At 46.6% G+C, this 24655-nt stretch overlaps 1 protein-coding gene and 1 long non-coding RNA gene across 4 annotated transcripts in view; one reads left to right on the top strand and one right to left on the bottom strand.

Annotated features, from left to right (window-relative positions):
* The window catches only part of SH3GL3 (SH3 domain containing GRB2 like 3, endophilin A3), a 108451-nt gene extending 97730 nt beyond the window's left edge, over positions 1-10721 (top strand). For all 3 annotated transcript variants that reach the window (XM_061159615.1, XM_061159614.1, XM_061159616.1), the window contains one exon: positions 9842-10721. In XM_061159615.1, the coding sequence (XP_061015598.1) occupies positions 9842-10047 (206 nt within the window). In that variant the 3' untranslated portion in view covers positions 10048-10721. The remainder of the gene's footprint in view (positions 1-9841) is intronic.
* Positions 10722-10775: 54 nt separating this feature from the next.
* On the bottom strand, positions 10776-24378 carry LOC133068373 (uncharacterized). The gene is made up of 5 exons (XR_009695505.1): positions 24293-24378; positions 23463-23608; positions 19652-19774; positions 11788-11959; positions 10776-11068 (listed from the first exon to the last, which is right to left on the bottom strand). It is a non-coding gene; the product is annotated as an uncharacterized LOC133068373 (long non-coding RNA).
* Between the last annotated feature and the right edge of the window lie 277 nt (positions 24379-24655).

The raw sequence follows: 24655 nt of genomic DNA, 5'->3' as shown, positions 1-24655 counted from the left end.
AACTTTCAAAGATGTGAATGGTTGCATTTCCAATCAAAGCTATCACAAGTTACTTCTCATGTCTGGCATACATTGTCACGTGCATGCATCCTCTACGTGCATGCTTGTGTGTACTTCACCGTACAGTCCTGTATAGAGGACCGTAGTGTAGTGTCTTTATTTCAAGGCCAGGATGTCCAGAAGCAAGCGTAAAAGCAGCAGTATATAGCCAACTAGTTAGTTGGTTAGCTAGGCTAACTTTGTTGGACTTACGAACAGACTGGGCTTACAGATGCACTCTCAGAATGGAACTCGTTCATATGTATGGGACTTAATGGTATTTTTTTATTGAAGCCTGAGCTGCTCATTTTGAAGCTGCCCAGGGAGTAAGGCCCTGAAGGACATCCCTCCAGTGACTGGCAGGGCGGGGTGGGATGTGGGCAGACCTTCTAGGATCAGAGACGGATTAAGGTGGAGAGTACTCTTGAAGAGCATCCCAGGTCTGGGAGCTCCAGGAGCCTGCCCTGCTGAGGACCCATGGCTCTTTCCAACACAGCTGATGGACCACCCCATTGACTGCGGTTGGCTCGGAAACCTAGTGGGCATAAACTCACCATCCAATGATATTCAGAGTGGGTGCATGCCACAGTGATCAAGAGCTCAGACTCTGGACCTAGATGGAGGTCAGATCTCAGCACTGCTGCTTAAATGCTTGGAACCCCCATTTCTCTCTCCATCACATTGGGGGAAATAATAGTACCTCAGGCTTTCCAGGTGACTCAGCAGTAAAGAATCCGCCTGCCAATGTGGGAGATGCAGGTTCGACCCCTGGGTTGGGAAGATCCCCTGGAGGAGGAAATGGCAACCCACTCCAGTATCTGGCCTGGGAAATCCATAGAGGAACCTGGTGGGCTACAGTCCATGGGGTCACAAAGAGTCAGACAGGACTGAGCTACTGAACAACAACAGTGACAAATGGTACCTCATCAAAGGGCTCCTCTGAGAATTAAATCTGCTCGTAGGCACTTAGAATGTTTTCAGGCACATGGTAAATACTGAAAACTGAGGGTTAGTCTTCTATCCCTCTAGCTGACCAGGACTGTGGTATTCATTGTGGGACTGTGGCTACCAGAATAAAATGTGCCTGGCAGTTCTGTTCACGTGAGTAGCCCTTTGCAACAGGGACTTGGGGAGATAAAAACTGGAGTCAGAGAAGAGCCTCCAGAGAATCTTCCTTCCGTTAAAACAAGAGGGGACCAAATGTTGTCAGAAGCCAGGCCACATTATTGCCCAGAAGGGAGTGAAATTTCTTTTAGAGAGAACACAATTATCCCGACCTGTTGCATGTTGCCGATGCAGCACTGACTGACCGACCACCTTCCTTAAAATTCTTGTGGTTGGGTCTCTTTTTTTACTCCCTAATGGTGTGGAACAGAGCTTGAATAATAAATATTCAATAGGGACACTCCCTTCTTTCTGTTAAAATAATCTTTGTTTCAGAGCCTTAACAAGGAAGAGACTGTGTTTTCCCCACCTCTTCTCTCACATTACGTGAAGCCAGGCCTCAGGAGTGAGAGAAAATAAACACAGGCTCCCCGGCCAGGGCGGGAGGAGGCCGCCTCCTCACTGGAGGGGCTTTGGCTGCCAGGAGCTCACGCGCACAGATTCTCAGCGGGTTCAGGTGCCAAGTACCATGCACGAGACAGCTTGTACAGGGAAGTGGTGGTGGAAGGTCCCAGGGGAAAGGGGGGTGCGTGTTCAGCAAAGATGCGGTGCTGAGTGGGACCCCTCCTTTCTTCGGAGAAGATCTGGGAAGAGGTGCAGCTTATCCTTGGGCGCCGGGCGCTCAGGCTCCTTGCACACATCTGCGCCAAGCACGGCCAGTTTGAAAAGATCCCACTGAGCACATGTCACCTCTTCTGCCTTCACTTCCAGCATCCCATCTGTGGTGATGCTGCCCTGTCTTTTGTGCAGAGGGAAAGTTCACACACTGTCACGGAGTGAGCACAAACTCAATTCCTCTTTAACCAAACTTGCTCTTGAGCCTCTCTTCAGACCGATGGCGGAAACAACTTAATCTTTTTTCCATTTCTACTGTTGGCCAAAAGAAAAAAAAAATTAATCTTTTTTCCATTTCTTCTAATGGTGGAAAAAAACGTAATCTGGCCATTTCAAGGTAACTTGGTCTCTTCCAATAGAAAGTGCAGACTGTCCATTTATTGCTTGCTCGATTCAGGATTTAAACCTGGTCAGTTCAGCTAAAATTTCCTGCCAGGGCTATTGGTTTTTCCTCCAAGGCTCTCTCCTACCTCCTTCTCTACCCTCAAGATGTTCCCTGGGTACAGTGGGTGTTTGGAGGAATATCACAGTGATGGGTGGGGAAGCTTATCAGAGTCTTAACTGCTTCCACAGAGGAGATTTATCACACCAGGTCCGGACCCGGGTCAGGGGCCCCAGGCTTTGCCCTTGGGTTACTGGACCTCTGCACTGGGAGCCTGTGCACCCACCCCCAGGTCATCTCTGGTCCAGATACCCCCTCAGCACTTCCTCACTTCCTGCCTGGTCTTGAGGAGATGTGTTCACAGTGCATGGGGAGCCCAGGTGACCCCCTCAGGCACCCTCTCTGTTTAATTACATGTGAGGGTGCTCAGTGGCGTCACTTGTGTCTGACTCTTTGTGACCCTATTGACTGTATCCCTCCAGGCTCCTCTGTCCATGGGGATTCTCCAGGTAAGAATACTGGAGTGGGTTGCCATTCCCTCCTCTAGGGGATCTTCTGGACTCAGGGATCGAACCCACGTCTCCTGCATTGCAGGGAGATTCTTTATCACTGAGCCATAGGGGAAGCCCCTGTTTAATTACACCACCCACCATTTTCACTGTGCTCAGCACCCCCAAGTCTAGAGCTCTTTGAAGCTACCTTCTACAGTTTCAGTGGGAAGTGGGGACAAGACCCCCACCCCAGGGTGGGATCAGGAAGCATCTCAGCCTTTTCAAACTGCCCTCTTCTTCTACCTCTTCCCTGACTCCAGGAAGTGCTCTTGTCTCTTCTCTGGTGGCAAGAAACAGTCCTTCCCTCCCCATGCTTCTAAGACAAATCTCTGTGCTCCGAGTTCTTCGACCTCTGGTTCCTTGGAACCCAGAAGTCTCTCCCCACCCCAACTTCAAATCTCATAAAAGCCTACCTGGCTCAGGCATGAAAGCCCGAAAGCCTCAGCGTCTACACCATCTCACAACTGAAATGGCATTATTTTGGAACTTACCAGTTAAACATCGACCCCTCATGTGTGGGTTCCACCCTCTCCCTAAAGGACAGACGGCTAAGATGACCCAGTGTGATGAAGGCATCAGATGACACTTCCCAATACCATCTTGCTGCATGTACAGTTCAGAAGAGTGGACTGAGCTCTGCTGGGGGTGGACCTACCGATGCCTGCACTGTTGTTGAGAGCTGTGTTGGGGTGGGGGGACAGTGCAGAGGCTGGGGAGAACCCAGCACTCACGCCTCACCGGAGTTGGGGAACTCTCGCCCAGGGGCTCTCCACTCCCGGGTCTTGGGAGAGACGCCATGTTTCGGCTTGATTTGCTGATGGAGTGTGATGTGAGTGCTGGTCGAGTTCCAGCTCTTCGGAGTCAGAAGTGGGAAGTATGGCAGTGGTCCCTCACCTGGAGTAAATGAAGTGAGACAGGAGGGAGGTGTCTCTCCCGATTGGTTCAGAGAGTGTGTGCAGTGAGGGCACACGTATGCATGCGTAGGCAGAGGCTGGGGTAAGTGCGTGTCTGCCATTTAGTATTTATTTCAGTCATCACAGGCAGCTTACAAAGTGAATGGGAGGAAAAATAGGTTGGCTAAAAAGTTCATTCGGATTTCCCCATGCGATGTTATGGAAAAACCAGAACTAACTTTTCGGCCAACCCAACATATGTGTACACACACACACACACACACACACACACACACACACACACACGGCCCTATAGTCAGTGTGATAGCCTGTGAAGTTTCTCGGCAAGACTTAGCAGCGGCATAGAGTATGTAGGAGGTGACATCAGGAGAGGAGGTCACGGGTGGAGCGCTGGTGTCTCTTTCTGGCTTTGCCATTAGATCTGGGGCCAGGCTGTTGTGACCCCTCAGGGGCACGTACTGCCTCTTCTTCAAAAAGAAAGCTTGTGGAAGACCACCAAAGACCCTTCTAGCACGGATGTTTTGTGTTCCAGGAAATGCCTCCCCAAACCATCATGGTGCTTGGCAGTTGACTCCCTCTGTGTCAAAAGCTGGTAGTGGGAGATAGGACAGAATACTGATGGTTTTAGTGGACCACTCTGGAGCAGTCATTCACTAGTGGGACTGACTTTGACTCAGCAGCTTGACTTGCTACAGGGTTTCAGTGACCTGCTCCCACAGCCCCCCACCCCACCCAGATCCGAGCTGTATTTCCAAAGGAAAATGGAAAGTCTGGCCTGGAAACACACAGCTCCCTAATGCTTTGAAATCAGTGTAGGTTATTCTGTTCACATTCAAGATCATGAACCAGGCCCCCTATTTAAATCCTCCTGCTTCCTGGTGGCTCAGTGGTAAAGAATTCACTTGCCAATGCAAGAGAGACAGGATTGATCCCTGGTCCGGGAAGATCCCTTAGAGAAGGAAATGGCAACCTTCTCCAGTATTCTTGCCTGGGAAATCCTGTAGACAGGAACCTGGTAGGCTACAGTTCGTGGGGTTGCCAAGAGTCACACATTACTGAGTGACTAAACAATCCCCAATTTCCATCATTACGACAAAAGGAATATACAAACTTGGGGTGGGACAGGGGTCTGTCATGGAAGGAGCTGTCTACATGCTGGAAGCATCAGGAAGATTCTAGAGATAATGGGGCAGGGGGCCCATATTTTAAAATGCTGACCTACCTGGAAGTCACACCTGGGAAGGAGCTTCCCACCTGAAGAGGAACAGCCTCCCCTTCTCCGCCATCACTCCCCACCCTGCTTTCCCCACTAGCTCCCAGACACTCCCAGCCTCTTGTTAGAGGACTTGGAGGGAAAGAGGGCCATGGGGCTGGTGGTTCACAACCTCTCTTGGAAATTGGAAACACCTGAGAAATTTTTAAAAATCCAGTGTCTGGGTCCCACTGCCAGAGCTTCTGATTTAATTGGTCTGGGGTCAGCTCAGGCAGGGGGTGTTTATCGTGCCTCCAGATTGAGAACCATTGCAGCAGGAAGGCAAGAGGGGACCGTCTCAGTCCAACTGGGGAACTTCATTGACAGACGCTCCCTAAGCGAGGTGCGGGGGTGGGGCTTGGCTCTCACTCCCACATGGGGTGGACAATGTGTGCAGAAGGTTAGCAGTGGGGGTGGTACTGAGGGTGGACCGCCCCCAGAGAATAGGTGCTGCTCGCTGAATTTTCTGCCACTTCCTGGTCCCTCCCCTGGACAAAGCAGCTTCTCATTTGACCAGCCCCAAATTTATCTTCTCTCTTTACTTGGCTGGGAAAGACTTGTTGAGGAAGGAACACAGTCTCTAGCAGAACTTGTTTCAATTCTTAAAGTCTGGATGGGGAGAGAAATAAGAATGTTTCATAATAATAGAAAGAGGAAATTGAAATGGAAAACACAGGATGGTAGAGGAACTCTTGTTTCAGAGCACAGACTCTAGACCACAGGCTCACTGGCTGTGGGACACAGGCTTAGTTGCTCTGCCACGTGTGGGATCTTCTGGGACCAGGGAGTCAACCCATGTCCCCTGCATTGGCAGGTGGATTCTTAACCACTGCACGGTGAAGGAGCACATGCTGATGGAGAAGCTGCAGCAAGTTATCAGGAAGGTCTAGCTAAGATAGTTCATGAAGGTGGCTACACTAAAGAAGAGATCTTGAGTCTAAATGAAACAGCTTTCTATTGGAAGAAGGTGCCATCTAGGACTTTGATAGCTAGAGAAGAAAAGTGAGGGCCTGGCTTCAAAGTTTTATAGTACAGGGTATCTCTCTTGTTAGGGGCTATTGCAGCAGTGACTTTAAGTAGAAGCCAATGCTTATGTACCATTCTGAAGATCTTAAGGCATTTAAGAATTATGCTAAATCTACTCTGCCTATGTGGGGCTTCCCTGGTGCCTCAGTGGTAAAGAATCTGCCTGCCAATGCAGGAGACATGGGTTTGATCCCTGGGTCGGGAAGATCCCCTGGAGAAGGAAATGGCAGCCCACTTAAGTATTCTTGCCTGGAGAATTCCATGAACAGAGGAGCCTGACGGGCTGCAGTCCATGGAGTCACAAAGAGTCGGACATGACTGAGCGAATGAACAACATAGCTACCACATATAGTGATCCATCTAATGAATCTGGGCAAAGTAAATGGAAAACCTTCTGGAAGGGATTCTGCTTGCCATTAAGAATGTTTGTGATTCATGGGAAGAGGCCAGAATATCAACATTATCAGAAGTGGCTTTCATTCCCCACGGATGACTTTGTGGGGTTCAAGACTCCAGTGGAAGAAATAACTGCAGATGTAGTGGAAAGAGCAAGAGAATGAATAGAATTCAAAGTGGAGCCTGAAGATGTGACTGAACTGCTGCAACCTCATGATAAAACTTGAACAGATGAGGAGCTGCTTCTGATAAATGAGCAAAGAAAGAGGTTTCTTGAGATGGAATCTACTGATGATGCTGTGAAGACTGTTGAAATGACAACAAAGGATTTACAGTATTACATAAACCTAGTTGATAAAGCAACAGCAGGATTTGAGAGGACTGACTCTAATTTTGAAAAAAGTTCTACAGTGGGTAAAATGCTATCCAACAGCATTGCCTGCTACAGAGAAATCGTTTGTGAAAGGAAGAGTCAATCCATGAGGCAGATTTCACTGTTGTCTTATTTTAAGAAGTTGCCACAGCCACCCAACCTTAGGCAAACACCACCCTCATAAGTCAGCAGCCATTAACAACAAGGCAAGACTCTCCACCAGCAGAAATGATTGACTTGTTGAAGGTTCAAATGATGGTTAGCATTTTTCAGCAATAAAGTATATTAAAATTAAGGTGTATACATTGTTTTTTTTGACACAATGCTATTTACCGGATGGTGTAAACAGCTTTTGTATGCATTGAGAAACCAAAAAATGTGTGTGACTTGCTTTATTGAGATGTTTGCTTTATTGCAATGGTCTGAAACCAAACCTGCAATATCTCCAAGGGATGCCTGTAGAAGAATAATAGAGAAGAACTTACGTTACTAATTACTTTTACTTTTTGTTGTTGTTTAGTTGCTAAGTCATATCAGACTCTTTGTAATCCCATGGTCTGTAGCATGCCAGGCTCTGCTGTCCTCCACTATCTCCCGGAGTTTGCTCAAATTTATGTCCAGTGAGTCAGTGATGCCATCTAACCATCTCATCTTCTGCTGCCCCTTCTCCTTTTGCCTTCAATCCTTCCCAGCATCAGGGTCTTTTCCAATGAGTTGGATCTTTGTATCGGGTGGCCACGTGTTGGAGATTCAGCTTTAGCATCAGTCCTTCCCATGAATATTCAGGGTTGATTTCCTTTAGGATTGACTGGTTTGATCTCCTTGCAGTCCAAGGGACATTTACTTTAAAGCTACACTATTTAAAATGGTGTGGTACAGTTACTGAAATGCATCAGTGGGGGAAAGTAGAAAATGCTAAAATAGATCCAAGTGCACATGATAATTAAACATATGATAAAGACAAAAGTAGTATTGAAATCAGTGGAGAATAATGGATTATTACTATTTAATAAATTGTGTTCAGATGGCTGCTTAAACATTATTAAAAATAAATAATACCTTTATTTGCAAAAATGGATTGAAGGAAAACATCTTCACAATAAAAATTAATTTTAAAAAAATTACTGGGATAAATTTAGTTGAATATTTATGTATAACTGTGGAAGGGAAGCCATGAATGAAAAGTTTCACCGCTTTGACTGCTTATGTGGTTTAAAATTTCTGCATGGATGCCAAAATAAAACAGAAACCCCCCATCCCTGCCCCACCCCCAGTACACACTCCAAAAACAAAATGAAAGGAAAAAATACATATAATAAGCTGGAAATAGTGTATATATCAAATATGACAGATACAAGGTTAATATTTATAGTATAAAAGTCTATAATATATTAGGGGCACCTAATACTTTTAAGACAAAGAAAATAGAAAAATATACTGGTAGTAAATTTTAAAAGTCTTGGAAAAATTTATGTCTATGAAGAGCAAATTTTCTCCTAGAAGTTTACCCTCAGGAATTAAATGTACATATTTGTAAATACACATATATTATGATATTTTTCAAAGAGTTATCAATGAATGCCAAGAGGAAACAAATAGGAAAATGAACAGGAAGGAATGTAGAAGGGAAGAGAGAGAGAAAGAGGGAAGGAAGGAAGGAAGGAAGGAAGGAAAGGATGACCTTTAAATATCCTATAATAGGATATCAGTTAAAGAAGTTATGGTAGGGACTTCCCTGTGGTCCAGTGGTTAAAACTATGAGCTCCCAATTCAGGGAGCAGGGGTTTGATCCTTGGTCAGGGAATTAATATCCCATGTGCCACACCACGCAGCCAAAACAAAACAACAATAAAGAAATTATGTTATCCTGATACAGTTGACAACTGTTCAGTAATTAAAAGTAACCTGTAAAATGTTCACAGTAATAGGAATATTCTTTTATGAAAATAATTATATGTTAAATACATACACAAATATATTCATAAAGTTATCTGGAAGCTTCTATGCCATCACGTTAATTTAACACTGTTGACCTCTTCATTGGGGCTTCCCAGGTGGCACTAGTGGTAAAGAACCTGCCTGTCAATGCAGGAGTTGTAAGATATGTGGGTTCGATCCCTGGGTCCAGAAGATTCCCTGGAGGAGGGTGTGGCAATCCACCCCAGTATTCTTGCCTGGAGAATCCCATGGACAGAGGAGCCTGGAGGGCTACAGTCCATGGGTCACACAGAGTCAGATAGGACTGAAATGACTTAGCGGACACACATGCACCTCTTCATTAGCAGTCAATTTTGCATGTATTTACTCTCTCTTTTTATCTTTTTACCACGTTTAGTTTTGGTTTTGAAATGAAAAAATAATTACGTTAAAAATGTTGTCCTGAGAACTGCTGGCTCAGTACAACAATCCCAAGGCTGCAGGCTGGTCTGTAGAGATTCTGCTCTTGTCTCTCTAGTCTTACACTCCGCCATGTTCCACCCCCTGGTTCCCAGCTCTAGGAATATGGCCCTGACCATCCAGGCCTTTTCTGCTTCCTTCTGAATCTCTGAGTTACAGGTGATATACTACCTCGTCTTTGTTGTTGTTTTGGCCTTGGTTTCTTATCAATTTATTTTATTTTTTGGCCACACTGTGCCGCATGCGGGGATCTTAGTTCCCTGATGAGGGATTGAACCCGCGTCCCCTGCATTGGAAGCACAGTGTCTGAACCACTGGACCACCAGGGAAGTCCCTCATCTTTGTTCTTCAGATGTTTCTCATGTGTTGTCCACTCTCAAGAAAGAAACTATGAGCTCCCTGAGGGCAGGGGTTAGCCCTTGTAAAATTCTGCACCTCCCTTGGGCTGCGGGCAGAGCTGAACAGCTGCTTCAAGAACAGGGGCTGGGCCTGAATTTTCTGGCTAGGAGAACTGATGAGAAAAGCCAAGGCTCAGGAGGTCAGCTAGGGAAGGAGGGAGAGCTGAGGGGAGCAGAGGCCACAGTGGGGGTTAAGCCAGCCTTGTCCTGGCTCAACAGGAAGGCAGGCAGGGGCCTGCTGTTCCTGGCCTCTGCAATCCTCCACCTTTGCAATGCCCCACGGATGCTCCGTCATGTTAACCATGTGCTTTTTGTCTCCACACGATGCGGACAGGTTCTAACGTTCCCATGGACCAGCCCTGCTGTCGTGGTCTCTATGACTTTGAGCCTGAAAACCAAGGAGAACTAGGATTTAAAGAAGGGGACATCATTACATTAACCAATCAAATAGATGAAAACTGGTATGAAGGAATTCTGCATGGGGAATCTGGCTTCTTCCCCATTAACTATGTGGAAGTGATTGTGCCTTTACCTCAGTAAATGTGTTAACTCAGACTCTCTCGGACATAAGTTTCATAACCGAAGTGAATTCACACCAGTGTTCTCAGCGTGGTTGTTCTGTGGCATTCTTGCTCTTTGACCAACTTAATGACTTTTGTATGTGTGGTTCTCTTTATAATGTATTTTGTATCAGTTTAATTTGTATAAATGATTTTCTTGTCTTGGCTCCATGGAAATACAGTTTTCTTCTTTTGCTGATTGTCTTAAAAGTCACTGGTTAAATAAATGTATGTGCTTCTTGTTGCTAAAAATAAACAGCATCCATAAGCTCTGTCAGGGACTGGCCCGTCTTCCTCAAGCTGTGATGGAAGCCAACACTTGAAGCTAAGAACTGCTAAATATTTTGTTTCCTGACATGACTGATGGCCTCCGGTCTTTCCCCTTCATGTGTTTTAGCTGACCTGTGAACCACCCAATAAACATGACACACTCTTGGCAAAAGGCCTTGGTCATTCTTAACGTTGAGTTGATTCTGAAGTGCAGTCGTGCAGCTGCAAATTCCTCCTGTGACCACCCTGACCTGGGGTGCAGGCTGGTGAATTGTTTGGCCTGTGGGATGGTAGCAGGCTGGGTACCAATGGAGACTTTAAAAATACTCAAGCCTTTCCACCTGTACTCTGCACCTGTGCATCTCCATCAGGAGAACATGCCCAAGCTAGCTGACTGCAGCAGAGAAGGCAATGGCACCCCACTCCAGTACTCTTGCCTGGAAAATCCCATGGATGGAGGAGCCTGGTAGGCTATAGTCCATAGGGTCGCGAAGAGTCGGACATGACTGAGCGACTTCACTTTCACTTTTCACTTTCATGCATTGGAGAAGGAAATGGCAACCCACTCCAGTGTTCTTGCCTGGAGAATCCCAGGGATGGGGGATCCTGGTGGGCTGCCGTCTGTGGGGTCGCACAGAGTCGGACACGACTGAAGTGACTTAGCAGCAGCAGCAGCTGACTGCAGGGAGATGCGTGGGCCAGAAGTGAGTGACTCTAGCCAACCTCCAGACCTGTGCACAAAGGTAAGGAAGCAGACACTAAGCCACCACAACTCTAAATATAAATAGCTACTAGATAATCTTTTGTTGTTGTTTGCTTTCTTAATATTTTTAAAATCTGGACCATTTTTAAAGTCCTTATTGAATTTGTTACTATTGCTTCCATGTTGATTCTTTGGCTACAAGGCATGTGGGTTTTAGCTCCCTGACCAGGAATTGAACCTGCACTCCCCTATACCACGTAAAAGTGGTAGCTGGCCCTACTGTACTTTTCAAGGTACTATACTGTAAGATTCAAAATGTTTATCTTTTGTGTTTGTTTTTTATGTAATATTCGTGTGAAAAGTATTATAAACCCATGACACTGCAGTACTATACAGCCTATTGTGTTAGTTGGGTGCCTAGGCTAACTTTGTTGGATTGATGAGCAAACTGGACTTATGCACTGTTTAGGAATGGAACTCATTCGTATGTAGGGGACTTAGTGTAGAAAGTCTCTTATTTAGTATACAGTACTGTAATTCTAAGCCCCTTTGTGCCTCCCATGGACCGATCTCTGATGATGAGTGATGATGTGGAGCATCTTTTCATATGCTCATTGGGCATATGTGTAGCTTTTGCGAGTGCCTCTTCAAATCTTTTGACCATTTTCAGTCATTTATTATGGACCTGTGAGAATTCTTTCTACATTCTGTGTCTACATTTATATTAGTATGTTGTTATTAGAGTACCTTATTGTCCTTTGGTCTCAGTCGTAGAACCTCGGATAAGCTATGTTGGATAACTTCGTTGGGCATCATTTCAGGTGGGACACAGAATGTAGAGTAAACTTTAGTATTGGTGGCTGGAGTGGGTTGATTAATGGCTTCCAAAAAGAAATGTCTGAGTCATCATCTCCAGTACCTGAAAAATGTGAGTTCGGAAATAAGGTCTTTGCAGATGGAGTCAAGTTAAGGGTCTTAAGGTGAGATCATCCTGGATTTAGGATGGGCCTTGAATCCAATGGGGCTTCCCCAGTGGCTCAGTGAGTAAAGAATCCACCTGCAATGCAGGAGACACAGGAGACACGGCCTCAATCCCTGGGTGGGGAAGATCTCCTGGAAGAGGAAATGGCAACCCATTCTAGTATTCTTGCCTAGAAAATCCCATGGACAGAGGAGCCTGGTGGGCTGCAGTCCTTGGGGTCGCAAGAGTCAGACATGGCTGAATGACTAAACACATGCACTGAACCCAGTGACTGGTATCTGAAGAGAAAGGAGAGGGGGATTTGTCACAGAACCAGACATAGGGGAGCAGGCCACAGGGAGAGCATGTGAAGACAGAGAAAGATTGGAGTGGTACTCCCAGAAGCCAAGAAGAGGCGAGAAAGGATTCTCCTCAGAACCTTCAGGTGCTGCATGGACTTGCTGACACATTGACTTTGGACATCTGGCCTCCAGAAGTGAGATGATTAGTTTCTGTTGTTTTGAGTCACCTAGCCATAGTCATTTGTTAGGACAGCCCTAAGAAACTGATGCAGTATTGTGTTAGTCACTCTTTATGTCCAGCTCTTTATGACCCAATGGACTATAGCCCGCCAGGCTCCTCTGTTCGTGGGATTCTCCAGGCAAGAATACTGGAGTGGGTTGCCATGCTCTCCTGCATTGGCAGGTGGGTTCTTTACCACTAGTGCCACCTGGGAAGCCTATTCAATCCTTATGTACATATTAATAACTGTCCATGTGATGCCACAGGCATGGTAATAACTGAGCACCCATAACGGAAGGACATGAGGCTGTGTTGCTCTCAGCTGTCACCACCTCTGCCTCTCGACTCTCCCAGTGCATCTAGATGCAACTCAGAAGATGATCGCTCTTCAAAGGCTCCTGTGACTCTTGAGATTCCAAGGATGGAAGGGTTACTGCTCCTCAGAACCTTCACCAGAAGGGTGACACACTTTGGTCACCTTAAACTGATCATTGTGAAAACCATGGTCTGTGGTTTGCATACACTCCAGGAGGCAGCCCAGGGGCATACCACACAGGGAGATGCCCCTCCAGAGGGACCATCCCTGAGAGGTCGCAGGCCAGATGTAGTAAAAGAATCAGGTGATGTTGGGACAAACCCTGGCAGTCCTGTGGTTTTGAATCCATGCTTCCATCATAGGGGGCATGGGTTTGATCCCTGATCAGGGAATTAAGATCCTGCATGCTGTGCGGCACAGTCAAAAATAAATAAATAAATAAAAATAAATTTGAAAAGAACAGGTGACATTGACTCTCCCACAAGATAACCATAGTTGCCTTAGCTTCCTGGCAGCGTCATCAGATGACATTCACAGCGCACAGCTCTCTTCCTCTGTCACAGGGCCACTGTCACCAGAGCAATGGCTACTGGTGTATCGCATCAACCCTGTGAGTCGCAGTTATGGGGGCAATTCCCTTCCTCAGCTTCCAGCATTCATAGAGAATTTGATATAGTATCCATTTAGTGGTTTCAGTGGGGAATGGGTAGTTTGAATACAACATATGAGTTCAAATCATCTTTGATATGAAGTCTCTACCTGATCTGACAGTTCATGTCAATATCAGGGTTTTTTAAAAAAATTTTTATTTTTAATTGAAGGATAATTGCTTTACAATATCACTTTGTTTTCTGCTGTACATCAACATGAATTAGCCATAGGTATACCTAGGGACTTCCTTTTTTAAAGAAAAAATTCTTTTCCATTTTTCTTATTTATGCTTTGTAGAACACTAGTCATTTTGTTCTCAATCTTCCTGACACCATACATGAATTTGGGGATACTTGTTTCACAGAGTTTTTTGGTTTTTTTCTTGGTTTTTAAAAAACAACAAGAAAAATACACTTCTTTGGCACGCCACGTTTAATGAAACAGCATTTAGCAATTTCATGGGGAAGGCCGAATAAGACCCACTCATGCTTTGATGGTAAACCAGAGCCCCAGGCTAGGATTGAATGTCAAACTTTGCCTTGGAGGATTCAGGGGTGGGTGTGTTTTTCAGATTGAAGTTCACAATGAAAGAGCAAAAGAACAGAGCTGAGGAAACATCCTTCTGGCCAGAGCCACTCAACCCTATGAGCAAGTGGTGAAGACAGACAGAAATCAAAAGTGCCTCACAGTGATGATGGTTTTTTCTTTCTTTCTTTTTTTTTTTTTTTGAGAAAAAGAAACGTGTGATATTTTCACTGTTTAGGAGAAATTATACATATAGGGACTTCCCTGGTGGCTCAGACAATAAAGTGTCTGCCTACAATGTGGGAGACCTGGATTCGATCCCTGGGTCAGGAAGATCCTCTGAAGAAGGAAATGGCAACCCACTCCAGTACTCTTGCCTGGAAAATCCCGTGGACAGAGGAGCCTGGTAGCCTACAATCCATGGGGTCGCAAAGAGTCGGACACGACTGAGCGACTAAACGTTCAAACTTTCATACATATACTGCATGCACACTGGAGGACAAACAGAAATTCCTTTTCTGATGAATGGATGTATGGATAAATGGTGGATGAGCTGGCTGTTTTCATCCACACTATCAACTTCCACGGCTTCAAGTATCAACCATATGCTGATGAGTCATGAAGCTAAATCTCCAGCCCAAGTTGTCATCCTGATTCTAGGCCCAGAGGGATTTCCAGCTCAGAATGTTCCAAGTTAAGTCATCATCTCTCGCTCTTTCTCTTTCCACCCACAACACTCCTCTTCCTCTTACACTCCCAACCTCCACAAATGACACTGCCATCACCCATGGCCCATGGCAGGAATCAGGGTATCAACCTTGACTGTCTCTCCTCTCTACTCTTTTAAGTAATTCACCAAGTCTTAAAAATTCTTTAACAACTGTCTCAAATCCTTCTATTTTCTTCTGTTTTCACTACCACTTGTACCAGCTTAGGCCATCATGAGCTCTTGCTTGGACTGTTAAAACTATAGCCAGACAAAACATTCTTTGACATAAATCATACCAATATCAGTCTCCCAAGGCAACAGAAATAAAAACAAAAGTAAACAAATGGGACCTAATCAAACTTACAAGCTTTTGCACAGCAAAGAAAACCATAAACAAAAAGAAAAGACAATATACAGACTAGGAGAAAACATTTACAAATGATGGGACCAACAAGGACTTACTTTCCAAAATATACAAACAGCTCACACAACTCAACAACAAAAAAACAAACAATCCGATGGAAAAATGGGCAGAAGATCTAAATAGACATTTCTCTACAGAAGACACAGATGGCCAACAGGCACATGAAAAGATACTCAACATTGCTAATTATCAGAGAAATGCAAACCGAAACTACAATGAGGTACCACCTCACACAAGGCAGAATGAAAGCTTGAAAGTGTTAGTTGCTCAGTTGTGTCCAACTCTTTGAGATCCCATGGACTGTAGCCCACCAGGCTCCTCTGTCCATGGGATTTCCCAGGCAGGAATACTGGAGTGGATAGCCATTTCCTTCTTCAGGGGATCTTCCTGATGGAGGGGTCAAACCCTGTTCTCCTGCATTGTAGGCAGGTTCTTTTCCATCTGAGCCACCTCTACAAATAACAAATGCTGGATAAGGCTGTGGGAAAAAAAAGAAACCCTCCTACATTGTTGGTGGGAATGTAAGCTGGTGCAACCACTATAGAAAACAGTATGGAGATTCCTCAAAAAAAAAAAAAATAGAAAGTTTAGTTCATAGCTGAAATATCACTTCTCCTAAGACATCTTTAAAAGCCCCATGACTGAATCAGTTGCCATCCTATGCAAAAGTTTTCTAGCTCTTTGTGCTTGTATCTCTGAAATAATTTATAACACTGTATCTCATTTGCTCCTTCAGGCAGGGCTGTATCTTTCTATGTCACTGTATTCCCAGGACCTAGACATACCTGGCAAAAATTTAGTATATATTGCAAAAAACATAAATATTGCATTTTGCTGTATTGAACTGAATTGTTCTTTAAGCCTAAAACTGACCAGATATGAATGGTGGCATCTGAAGGAATTTAGTTCTTCATATTTATCCCTAGAAAATTTTTGCCCAAGTCTTGGTAAAGAAGGGATAACAATGCTTAATTGGCTATCTAAACTCTCCTGAAGTTGTGTGTTTTGCAAAATGTAACACATAGAAATGTTTTTATTGAACTTATATTTGAAAAAAGACTTTTCAAGTATTTCTTTGTGGTGTTTCCAACCCAAATATTGCCAAGCGGACAGAGTAAGGAACACGTAAGGAAGCAGACTAAACAAGCGGGTCTCATTCTGCAGTGCGGGGTGAGTGACATGCAGTGCAGCATGGGAGAAAATGCTTTGGGCACAACTCTTCTTGACAACTTGTAAGAAAACTGGTATCACATTTTTAAACAGTGACGTGTACAGAGTATGTTACACTCTGTTCTTTTTGCTCAAATGGATCAATTCTGGAATAAAAGCTTGGTCTCCTGGAATTGTCAGAGATGATGTGCTAGGTGTGAACTTTTTTATTGAAGGATAATTGCTTTACAGTGTTGTCACGGTCTCTGCCATACATCAATGTGAATCAGTTATATATAAATATATATATATATATATATATATATATTTATATATATATACACATACCTTGCCTGGAAAACCTCATGGACAGAGGAGCCTGGTGGGCTGCAGTCCATGGGGTCGCAAAGAGTCAGGCATGACTGAGCGACTAACACTTTCTTATTTACATATATATGTGTGTGTGTGTGTGTGTGTGTGTATAAATACATGCATGCTAAGTTGCTTCAGTCGTGGAGTTGAGGAGATATATATATATCTCCTCCCTCTTGAGCCTCCCACCCTCTAAGGTGGAGCGTTACAGAGCGCCAGGCTGGGCTCCCTGTGCTATATAGCAGCTTCCCGCTGCCCCACCCACTAGTTATCTATTTTACATGTTATGTAAATCGGTACAGCCACTATGTAGAACAGTTCGAAGATTCCTTAATAAACTAGGAATAAAAGTACCATCAGTTCAGTTCAGTTCAGTTGCTCAGTCGTGTCCGACTCTTTGTGACCCCATGAATCGCAGCACGCCAGGCCTCCCTGTCCATCACCAACTCCCAGAGTCCACCCAAACCCATGTCCATTGAGTCAATGATGCCATCCAACCATCTCATCCTCTGTCATCCCCTTCTCCTCCTGCCCTCAATCTTTCCCAGAATGAGGGTCTTTTCAAATGAGTCGGCTCTTGGCATCTGGTGGCCAAATTATTGGAGTTTCAGCTTCAGCATCAGTCCTTCCATTGAATATTCAGGACTGATTTCCTTTAGGATGGACTGGTTGGATCTCCAAGGGACTCTCAAGAGTCTTCTCCAACACCACAGTTCAAAAACATCAATTCTTTGGTGCTCAGCTTTCTTTATAGTCCAACTCTCACATCCATACATGACCACTGGAAAAACCATAGCCTTGACTAGACAAACCTTTGTTATAATCCCACTACTGGACATATACCCTGAGAGAACCATAATCGAAAAAGATGCATTTACCCCAGTGTTCACTGCAGGACTGTTCACGACAGGTGTGAACTTTTCAGGAAGCTAAAGGTGACTTGTTAAAGGAATACATGGTGCCTGCCTTTGTTTTCTTTTTCTTACAATTTAGCCCTTTGATGAGTGATTATTTTTCTGAAATGTAGCCTGTACTTCCATACATCCATAAACTTAATGTGATGAACAAGTGCATTTGTAGATAACCTGGGTTCATGAGCATGAACAAAGCCCTTGGAGTGACCCTGTGATCCTCTCAGGCCCTACCAGTGTGAACAAAACTGTACCAGACTTATGGTGTGTTTTACTTGTTTTGTGCCTTTTACAGTTTTTCTGTAGCACCTTTAGGCTGCCAGTATCCCTTTTCTGAGTAGAGATTCTGTCCCTTTCTAACTCAGAGCCTTTGATTTACTCTTGAAAACTAGATGAACAAACCTGTTAGAATTATATGCAAAGAAAGAAGCCATAGTCTTGAATGAGGCCTAAGGATTTGCTTGTATGCAATAAGCTTATGGGCTTTCCCCTGGCTCAGTGGTAAAGAATCCACCTGCAATGCAGGAGAGGAGAGCTAGATCCCTGAGTCAGGAAGATCCGCTGGAGAAGGAAATGGCAACCCAGCCCAGTATTCCTGCCTGGGAAACCCCATGGACAGAGGAGCTTGGTGGGTTGTAGTCCATGGGGTCGCGAAGATGTGGACATGACTGAGCACAAGACACACACATACATGTACCATCAGAGTATGAGACGCACGTAAAATGGTCAGGTCAGCCCCTTCCCAGCCCTAGAGGCCACATGAAGTTAGCCTTGGGTCTGGGGCCTGGAGACTTTGCTGGCCCTGAGAAGGGTCACCAAAATCCAACTCCATTCCTTTGCAACACTTTGGGGGACTAAAGCTCTCCCCTGCCCAACCCCAAAGGTTTGGAGCTTTCTAGAAAGTCTGTCCAACACTACCTCACTCTCCTGACAGAGATTCTGACTGGCTCAGACTTCCAGTGCTACAGCAGTATGAATGGCCCAAGCCTCCTGCCTTGACATGATGGATCTCATACCTCTAAGAAGTCCTGAAATCATGGATCCGGCTCCCCAAGGGGCTTCCTGGGGGTCTAGGTGCAGGACAAGAGCAGAAACCAAGAATGAGGGTGTGCCAAAGCGCACAGAGCCCCTCGCCAAGTAGAACCTTCACTCTTGTCACCCCTCTTCCCAAGGGCCTTTTTTTTTTTTTTTGCTTATGAGGCAGGAGACTTGAACACTTTTTATGAAGCAAATTTCTGTTCCAAAGGCGGGCTCTGGACAGAGAGAAAACGACCACCTCTAGCTGAGCTTGTTTTCCATGTGGGGTGGGGAACACCTGAGAAGCCAGGTGTGCTAGATGCTGTTGGGGCAGATGCTCTGTCCAAACCCTTGTCATGGGAACATACACCCACCTCCCATTTATGTGAGTGTGGCAGCCAGGGGCTTAAAGCCGGGACCTTCTCTGAAGCATCTTCTTTGGCTTATGAGAGTGAGGCAGGAGAGAGATGGGCCTCAGGCTGAGCTGCTGGAGTTCCTCCCCAATGGACAGATGTCCCAAAATAGCAGGAGCGAGAGAGGAGCTTGAGTGATATATATAAGTGATATATATATATATCACTTATATATATAAGTGATAAAAGACCATGTATTCCTCATTCCCAAGGTCTAGGAGATCTTCCCGACTACACATGTGCAGAAAGGCTCTTCGAAGGTGAAAAAGGGAGGGGGCACCACCCCATAGTAGGTGATGTCAACCCACCCATAGGCCTCTTCACTAGAATCCATCTTGGCTAAGAGAGTGGGCCAACCTGGGAGGATCCTGAGATGTACCATATATGGACTCAGAACCAGGCAAAGCAAGACGACTGGCCAAAGGAAACCCAGAAGAACTGCTCCATAAAAGTGACTCAAACCACCATGAGGGCATGCCTCTCAGTTTCTGAGGCTGTCTGTGTGTGTGTCCACACGTACTCGTGTGCACAGGCTGTCTCTGCTCTCTACCCATCCCTATTTGTGTCCCTTGCTCCCTTCCAGGTCTTTCCTGTAAAAGCACTCCCCGGGCAGTCTCACACCGGGAAGACACCATGCTCACCCCAGTGGCTCCTCTGTGCCTTCTGCAGTCAGCTCTAACTTCTCTAGGATTTGTCTCCAAGGGCTCTTGTCCACCAGCCTCCAACACAGCCTTGAGCATGCTTCCCAAGTCCATCTACAAGACCTGCAACCAGAAAGAGTAATTCTGTATCAGGAACAAATTCAGGCCAAAGCCCTGACGTGACGTCACTTCTCAGGGTGAAATCCACACCGACCCCAAGAGCAGCATCACTGGTAGGAACTTCCTGGTCCTCTCTGTATGTTGTTGTCATTTAGCCACTAAGCCATGACCGACTCTTTGTGACCCCATGGACTGTAGCCCACCAGGCTCCTCTGTCCGTGGGATTTCCCAGACAGGAGTACAGGAGTGGGGTTCCATTTCTTTCTCTACCTCTCTATATATCTCTGATACAAATGTTGCATTGTTGTGTTTGTCTGGTTTTTGTCAGTAGGCGATGCTGGGAGCATGGTTAGGAAATGGATAAGGGAGACTGGAAATGCAAGAGGATCGATTTTAGGGAGGAAATGGAACTTGATTTCTTAGACCTCTCCAAATTGAAAGGCACTGCCTTTGTCCCCAGGTGGTGGGGGTTCTCATAGGGGGAGAGTCCAGGAGCTAGGCAGTGAGGGGTCTGAATCCTGCCCACCCCCTCCCCCACCCACCAGAGAGATTGGTTCTGCAGTCCCACCCCGTGGCCTGATCAGACCGATACAGCTTTTAGGGAGTTCATTCCCTTCTGTTCTTACCATTCCCCAATCTTCCCCACCTCAGTGTCTTTGGCAATGTCTTGTTTAAACATTGTGGGAGGTTTCAGGGGAGAGGGGAGTGGGTGGCAGGGTAGAGTAGGTACAGGCACTGAAGCAGGCTCTGCATTTACACTTGGGTAGAGTGATGGAGGAGAGCTCTCTGGGGGTGATTAGACGGTGAATCTGGGGACAGGACCTGTGAGGTTCAGCCCACCCTCCCAGACTTGGGCAGTTTGCTATCCTGATGTAATAGGAAAGAGCACACCTGACTCCACGTTGGATCTGTTTCTTTTAAGCTTTGCTTCCTGTTGCTTTTGGTACTTTCATCACTAAAAGGATGCTGTCTGTGGCTGTAAGCACACATAATGGCCTGCCTCAGGGAACCCTGCCCCTCTGCCTGACGTTAAACTAAAGTACCTTTGTTCAGCTCCCAGGGAGACACCCTGACCCCTGAAGAAATTAATACATCCTCTCCTAGCTCCCCAGTGCTGGCCAAGCCAGGAGATATTCTGCAAGACCCATGGCCTTTTTACTTTACTTCCTCACCTCTTCCCTCTCTCTGTTCTATGAAAGAAACTGGTGTCTAGACCCCATAAGATGGTTCTCTAGACCTTTAGTCCTCCATCTTCTCAGATGCGCGGCTTTCTGAATAAAGTCACTATTCCTTGCCTCGACACCTGGTCTCCTGGTTACTGGCCTGCTGTGCGGCGAGCAGACAGAGCTTGGATGGGTAACACGAACTCACAGGGCCTTAAGGGCACTCACAGGACTGACTACTCAGCCCGCTAGGGTGAGCAGGAAGGGGAACGCCCATCAGGGAACTGCTGATACTTCACCTGCTTTTCACCAGTTCCCTGATGTTCTCCCAACTGTTCCTTAAAGGGGCTGGCCTGATGTTCCCCGGCACCTGTGGGAGAGAAAGGCTCATCCCTGGCGTCCTCCTTGGTGTGAGCAGTCCCTGGAGGCTGACTTCAGAGTCAAGAGTGCGCCAAGGAACATGAGACAGGAAGTCCCCGCTGGGCCATTAACACCTGAGAGCCCAGCAGCTCAAATGCTTCCAACAACCCCACTCTCCTCCACTGCAGGAGACTTCTCGGTGCCTTCCTGAGTCAGAGGGAGTGCCCGGCTGCCACTGCACAACATAATCTCTCTTTGAATTCTTCATTTCATTTTGAATATTCATGTGATTTTTGCAATAGGCTCTATTTTGGAATGTGAATGATGCGAGATGTAGTATAGTCTAGTTGCTAAGAACATGTGGTGTCTAAACCTTTCTCTACATCAGTCTCCTAGTTTGTGAAGTGGAATAAACATGATACTTACCCCATAGGCTGGTGTGAAAGTGAAAGTCGTTCAGTCTTTCACTCAGTCTTTGTGACCCCATGGACTATACAGTCCATGGAATTCTCTATGCCAGAATACTGGAGTGGGTAGCCATTCCCTTCTCCAGGGGATCGTCCCAACCCAGGGATCAAACCAGGTCTCCCACATTGCAGGCAGATTCTTTACCATCTGAGCTACCAGGGAAGTCCAAGAATACCGTGGTGGGTAGCCTATCCCTTCTCCAGCAGATCTTCCTGGCCCAGGTATTGAACTGGGAGTTCCTGCATTGCAGGCGGATTCTTAACCAGTTGAGCTACCAAGGGCTGGTGTAAGGACAGAGTTAATACCAGCGAAGTACCTGGAACAGAGTCTGGTATATTGTGTTTGGAATCATTATTCCTTGACCATACCTTGACAGGGGCATCTCAGGTGGCTCAGTGGTAAAGAATCCGCCTACCGTGCAGGAGACATGGGTTTGATCCTTGGTTCTGGAAGATTCCTTGGAGAAGAAAATGGCAACCCACTCCAGTATTCTTGCCTGGAGAATCCCCATGGACAGAGGAGCCTGGCAGGCTACAGTCCATAGGGTCGCAAAGAGTCGGACACGACTGAGCAATTGATCATGCAGGCATGTTATGCTCAGGCTTTGAGTTTACACCTTGACAGGAGAAACACACACAGTCAATCCTCATCATTTGCAGATTCCGTATCTGCGAACTTGCCTACTTGCTAAAATTTATTTGCAGTCCCCCAAATCAAGACTTGCAGCACATTGATGGTTCTCTGATGAGGGGTGAAATTTTGAGTTGCCTGATATACATGTTCCTAGCTCAGGTTCATCCAGGCCCCATGTTCCACCTTGTTTCAGCTCTCATACTGTAAACAAGCATTCTCTGATGGCCTATTCAGTGCCACTTTTCACGTTTTATTCTTTTTTTCCCTTGGTGATTCTGTTGTTTAAAATGGCCCTCAAGAGCAGTGCTGATTTGCTGTCTCATGCTCCTAAGCAGAGGAACCCTGCGATGTGCCCTGTGGACAAAACCCTTGTGTTAGATGAGATACCTGTGAGATAAACTTATTTGGGCACAAGTTGTGGGTTCAGCATTAATGAATCAATAATATATGTTAAGTAAGATGTCTTTAGAGCTTCCCTGGTGGTTCCAGTGGTAAAGAATCTGCCCGTGATCCAGGAGACGTGGGTTTCATCCCTGGGTGAGGAAGATCCCTTGGAGAAGGGAATGGCTACCCACTCCAGTATTCTTGCCTGGAGAATCCCACGGACAGAGGAGCCTGGCGGGCTACAGTCCATGGGGACACAGAAGAGTCGGACATGACCTAGGGATTAAACAACAACAATAACAACAAAGATGTCTTTAAGGAGAAAGACACATAGTTAATGTTATGTATTGATCAGTTGACAAGAACGTAGCACAGAGGCTCAGTCATGTCTGCCTCTTGGTAGCCCCATGGACTTTAGCCCACCAGGCTCCTCCATCCATGGAATTTTCCAGGCAAGAATACTGGAGTGGGTTGCCATTTCCTTCTCCAGGGGATCTTCCTGACCCAGGGATTGAACCTGGGTCTTCCACATTGCAAGCAGATGCTTTACCATTTAAGCCACCAGGTAGTTTTTTAGCTCAGAGGCTGGCAGGAGTCTAATTCTGTGCTTTCCCCAGGAGCAATGGTTTGGTATTCCCAAATTCATTTTAAAGTTCCCTTAACTTTATGAGAACAAAACTTACATGGCAAATAAGGAGAATCCACTGTACATGGCTGCATTCTTTCTGGTTTAGCCCAGCCTCCTCTGCACTTAGTGACCAGTCTCTCCTCTGCCCGCTTCACACTGAATGTTCTCTTCTCACTTCCTGAAAGATTCCGGCCATTTTACCTGGAGTGGAGAGACACAGACAGTCCTGGAGGTCTTCCTCTGCGCCAGAGGAAGTCCCACAGTAAGGAAGGGAAGATGATGGAGGTAGACAGGCAGCACCAGCTCCTCTGGGTAAAGCTCTACCACCACCTGTAAGGTACCAACCACAGAACAGGCAGGAGACAACCTTCAGGGCTGAACAGTGGAGCCTTTAAAGAGGGGAGATGCAGGCTCCAGCGCTGACTTTGCAACTTACTGCCTACAAGTTATGTGTCCCTTGGGTCTCAGCTTTCCCATCCATGAAATGGGAAGAATGTTACTAACACCCTGGGGCCCTTGTGAAGATGAGCTGCACATGAAGAGCTTGGCAGGTGGCTGGTACACACTAGGCACCCAAGGAAATGGGGACTGTGAAGACTTAGCCCCAGGCATAATGAGACTTTTCAAGCCATCCCGAGGCCCTTGGATTCATACTTCTGAAATTAGAGCAAGGCTAGGGACAAGCAGTCCACCTACTTCTCACCACCTCCACGAGGAAATTCACCCCACTCCGGGTCCCTGACACCGCCACCCCAAATCTCAGGCCTGGGTACCCCGGGGTTTGGGCAGCTGCGCAGCTCTGTTACCCAAGCTCGGCTCATAGCAAGAGGCACCAGGTCGCTGGTGGTCCCTGGTGGTCCCTGGTGGCCAAGGGTCCGAGCTCACCGGAGTCCACTGGCCCAGGCCCGGCGTGTGCTCTGGGCGCCGCTGGAGGCGAAGGCGGGCAGGCCGGGAGGGGCCACTGGTCTCCGACTTTGGTCAGGCCTGGCCGGGAGCGCCGGAGGCTCGCAGGCACGAGCCAGCGGTTCCGGGCAAACCTCCGTGTGGCCGCTGGGCCTGACTTAGCAGAGTCGGCGCCCGGGCCCGGGCGGGGCGGGCAGAGGCTCGCGGAGGTTGGGGCGGGGTGGGGGGTGGCGATGGCATCCCCGCTCCCGGCTCCGGCTGAGGCGGGGCGTCCCGGCTGGCTCGCGGCCGCCTTTCCCCGCGCGCCCGCCGGCGGCGGCGGTGGCGGCGTCGGCAGTCCCGGCT

The sequence above is a fragment of the Dama dama genome, chromosome 13 (assembly GCF_033118175.1).
Source record: "Dama dama isolate Ldn47 chromosome 13, ASM3311817v1, whole genome shotgun sequence".
Classification (NCBI taxonomy): domain Eukaryota; kingdom Metazoa; phylum Chordata; class Mammalia; order Artiodactyla; family Cervidae; genus Dama; species Dama dama.
Note: the sequence above shows the minus strand (reverse complement) of the source record. Positions and strands in the feature narration are given on the sequence as shown.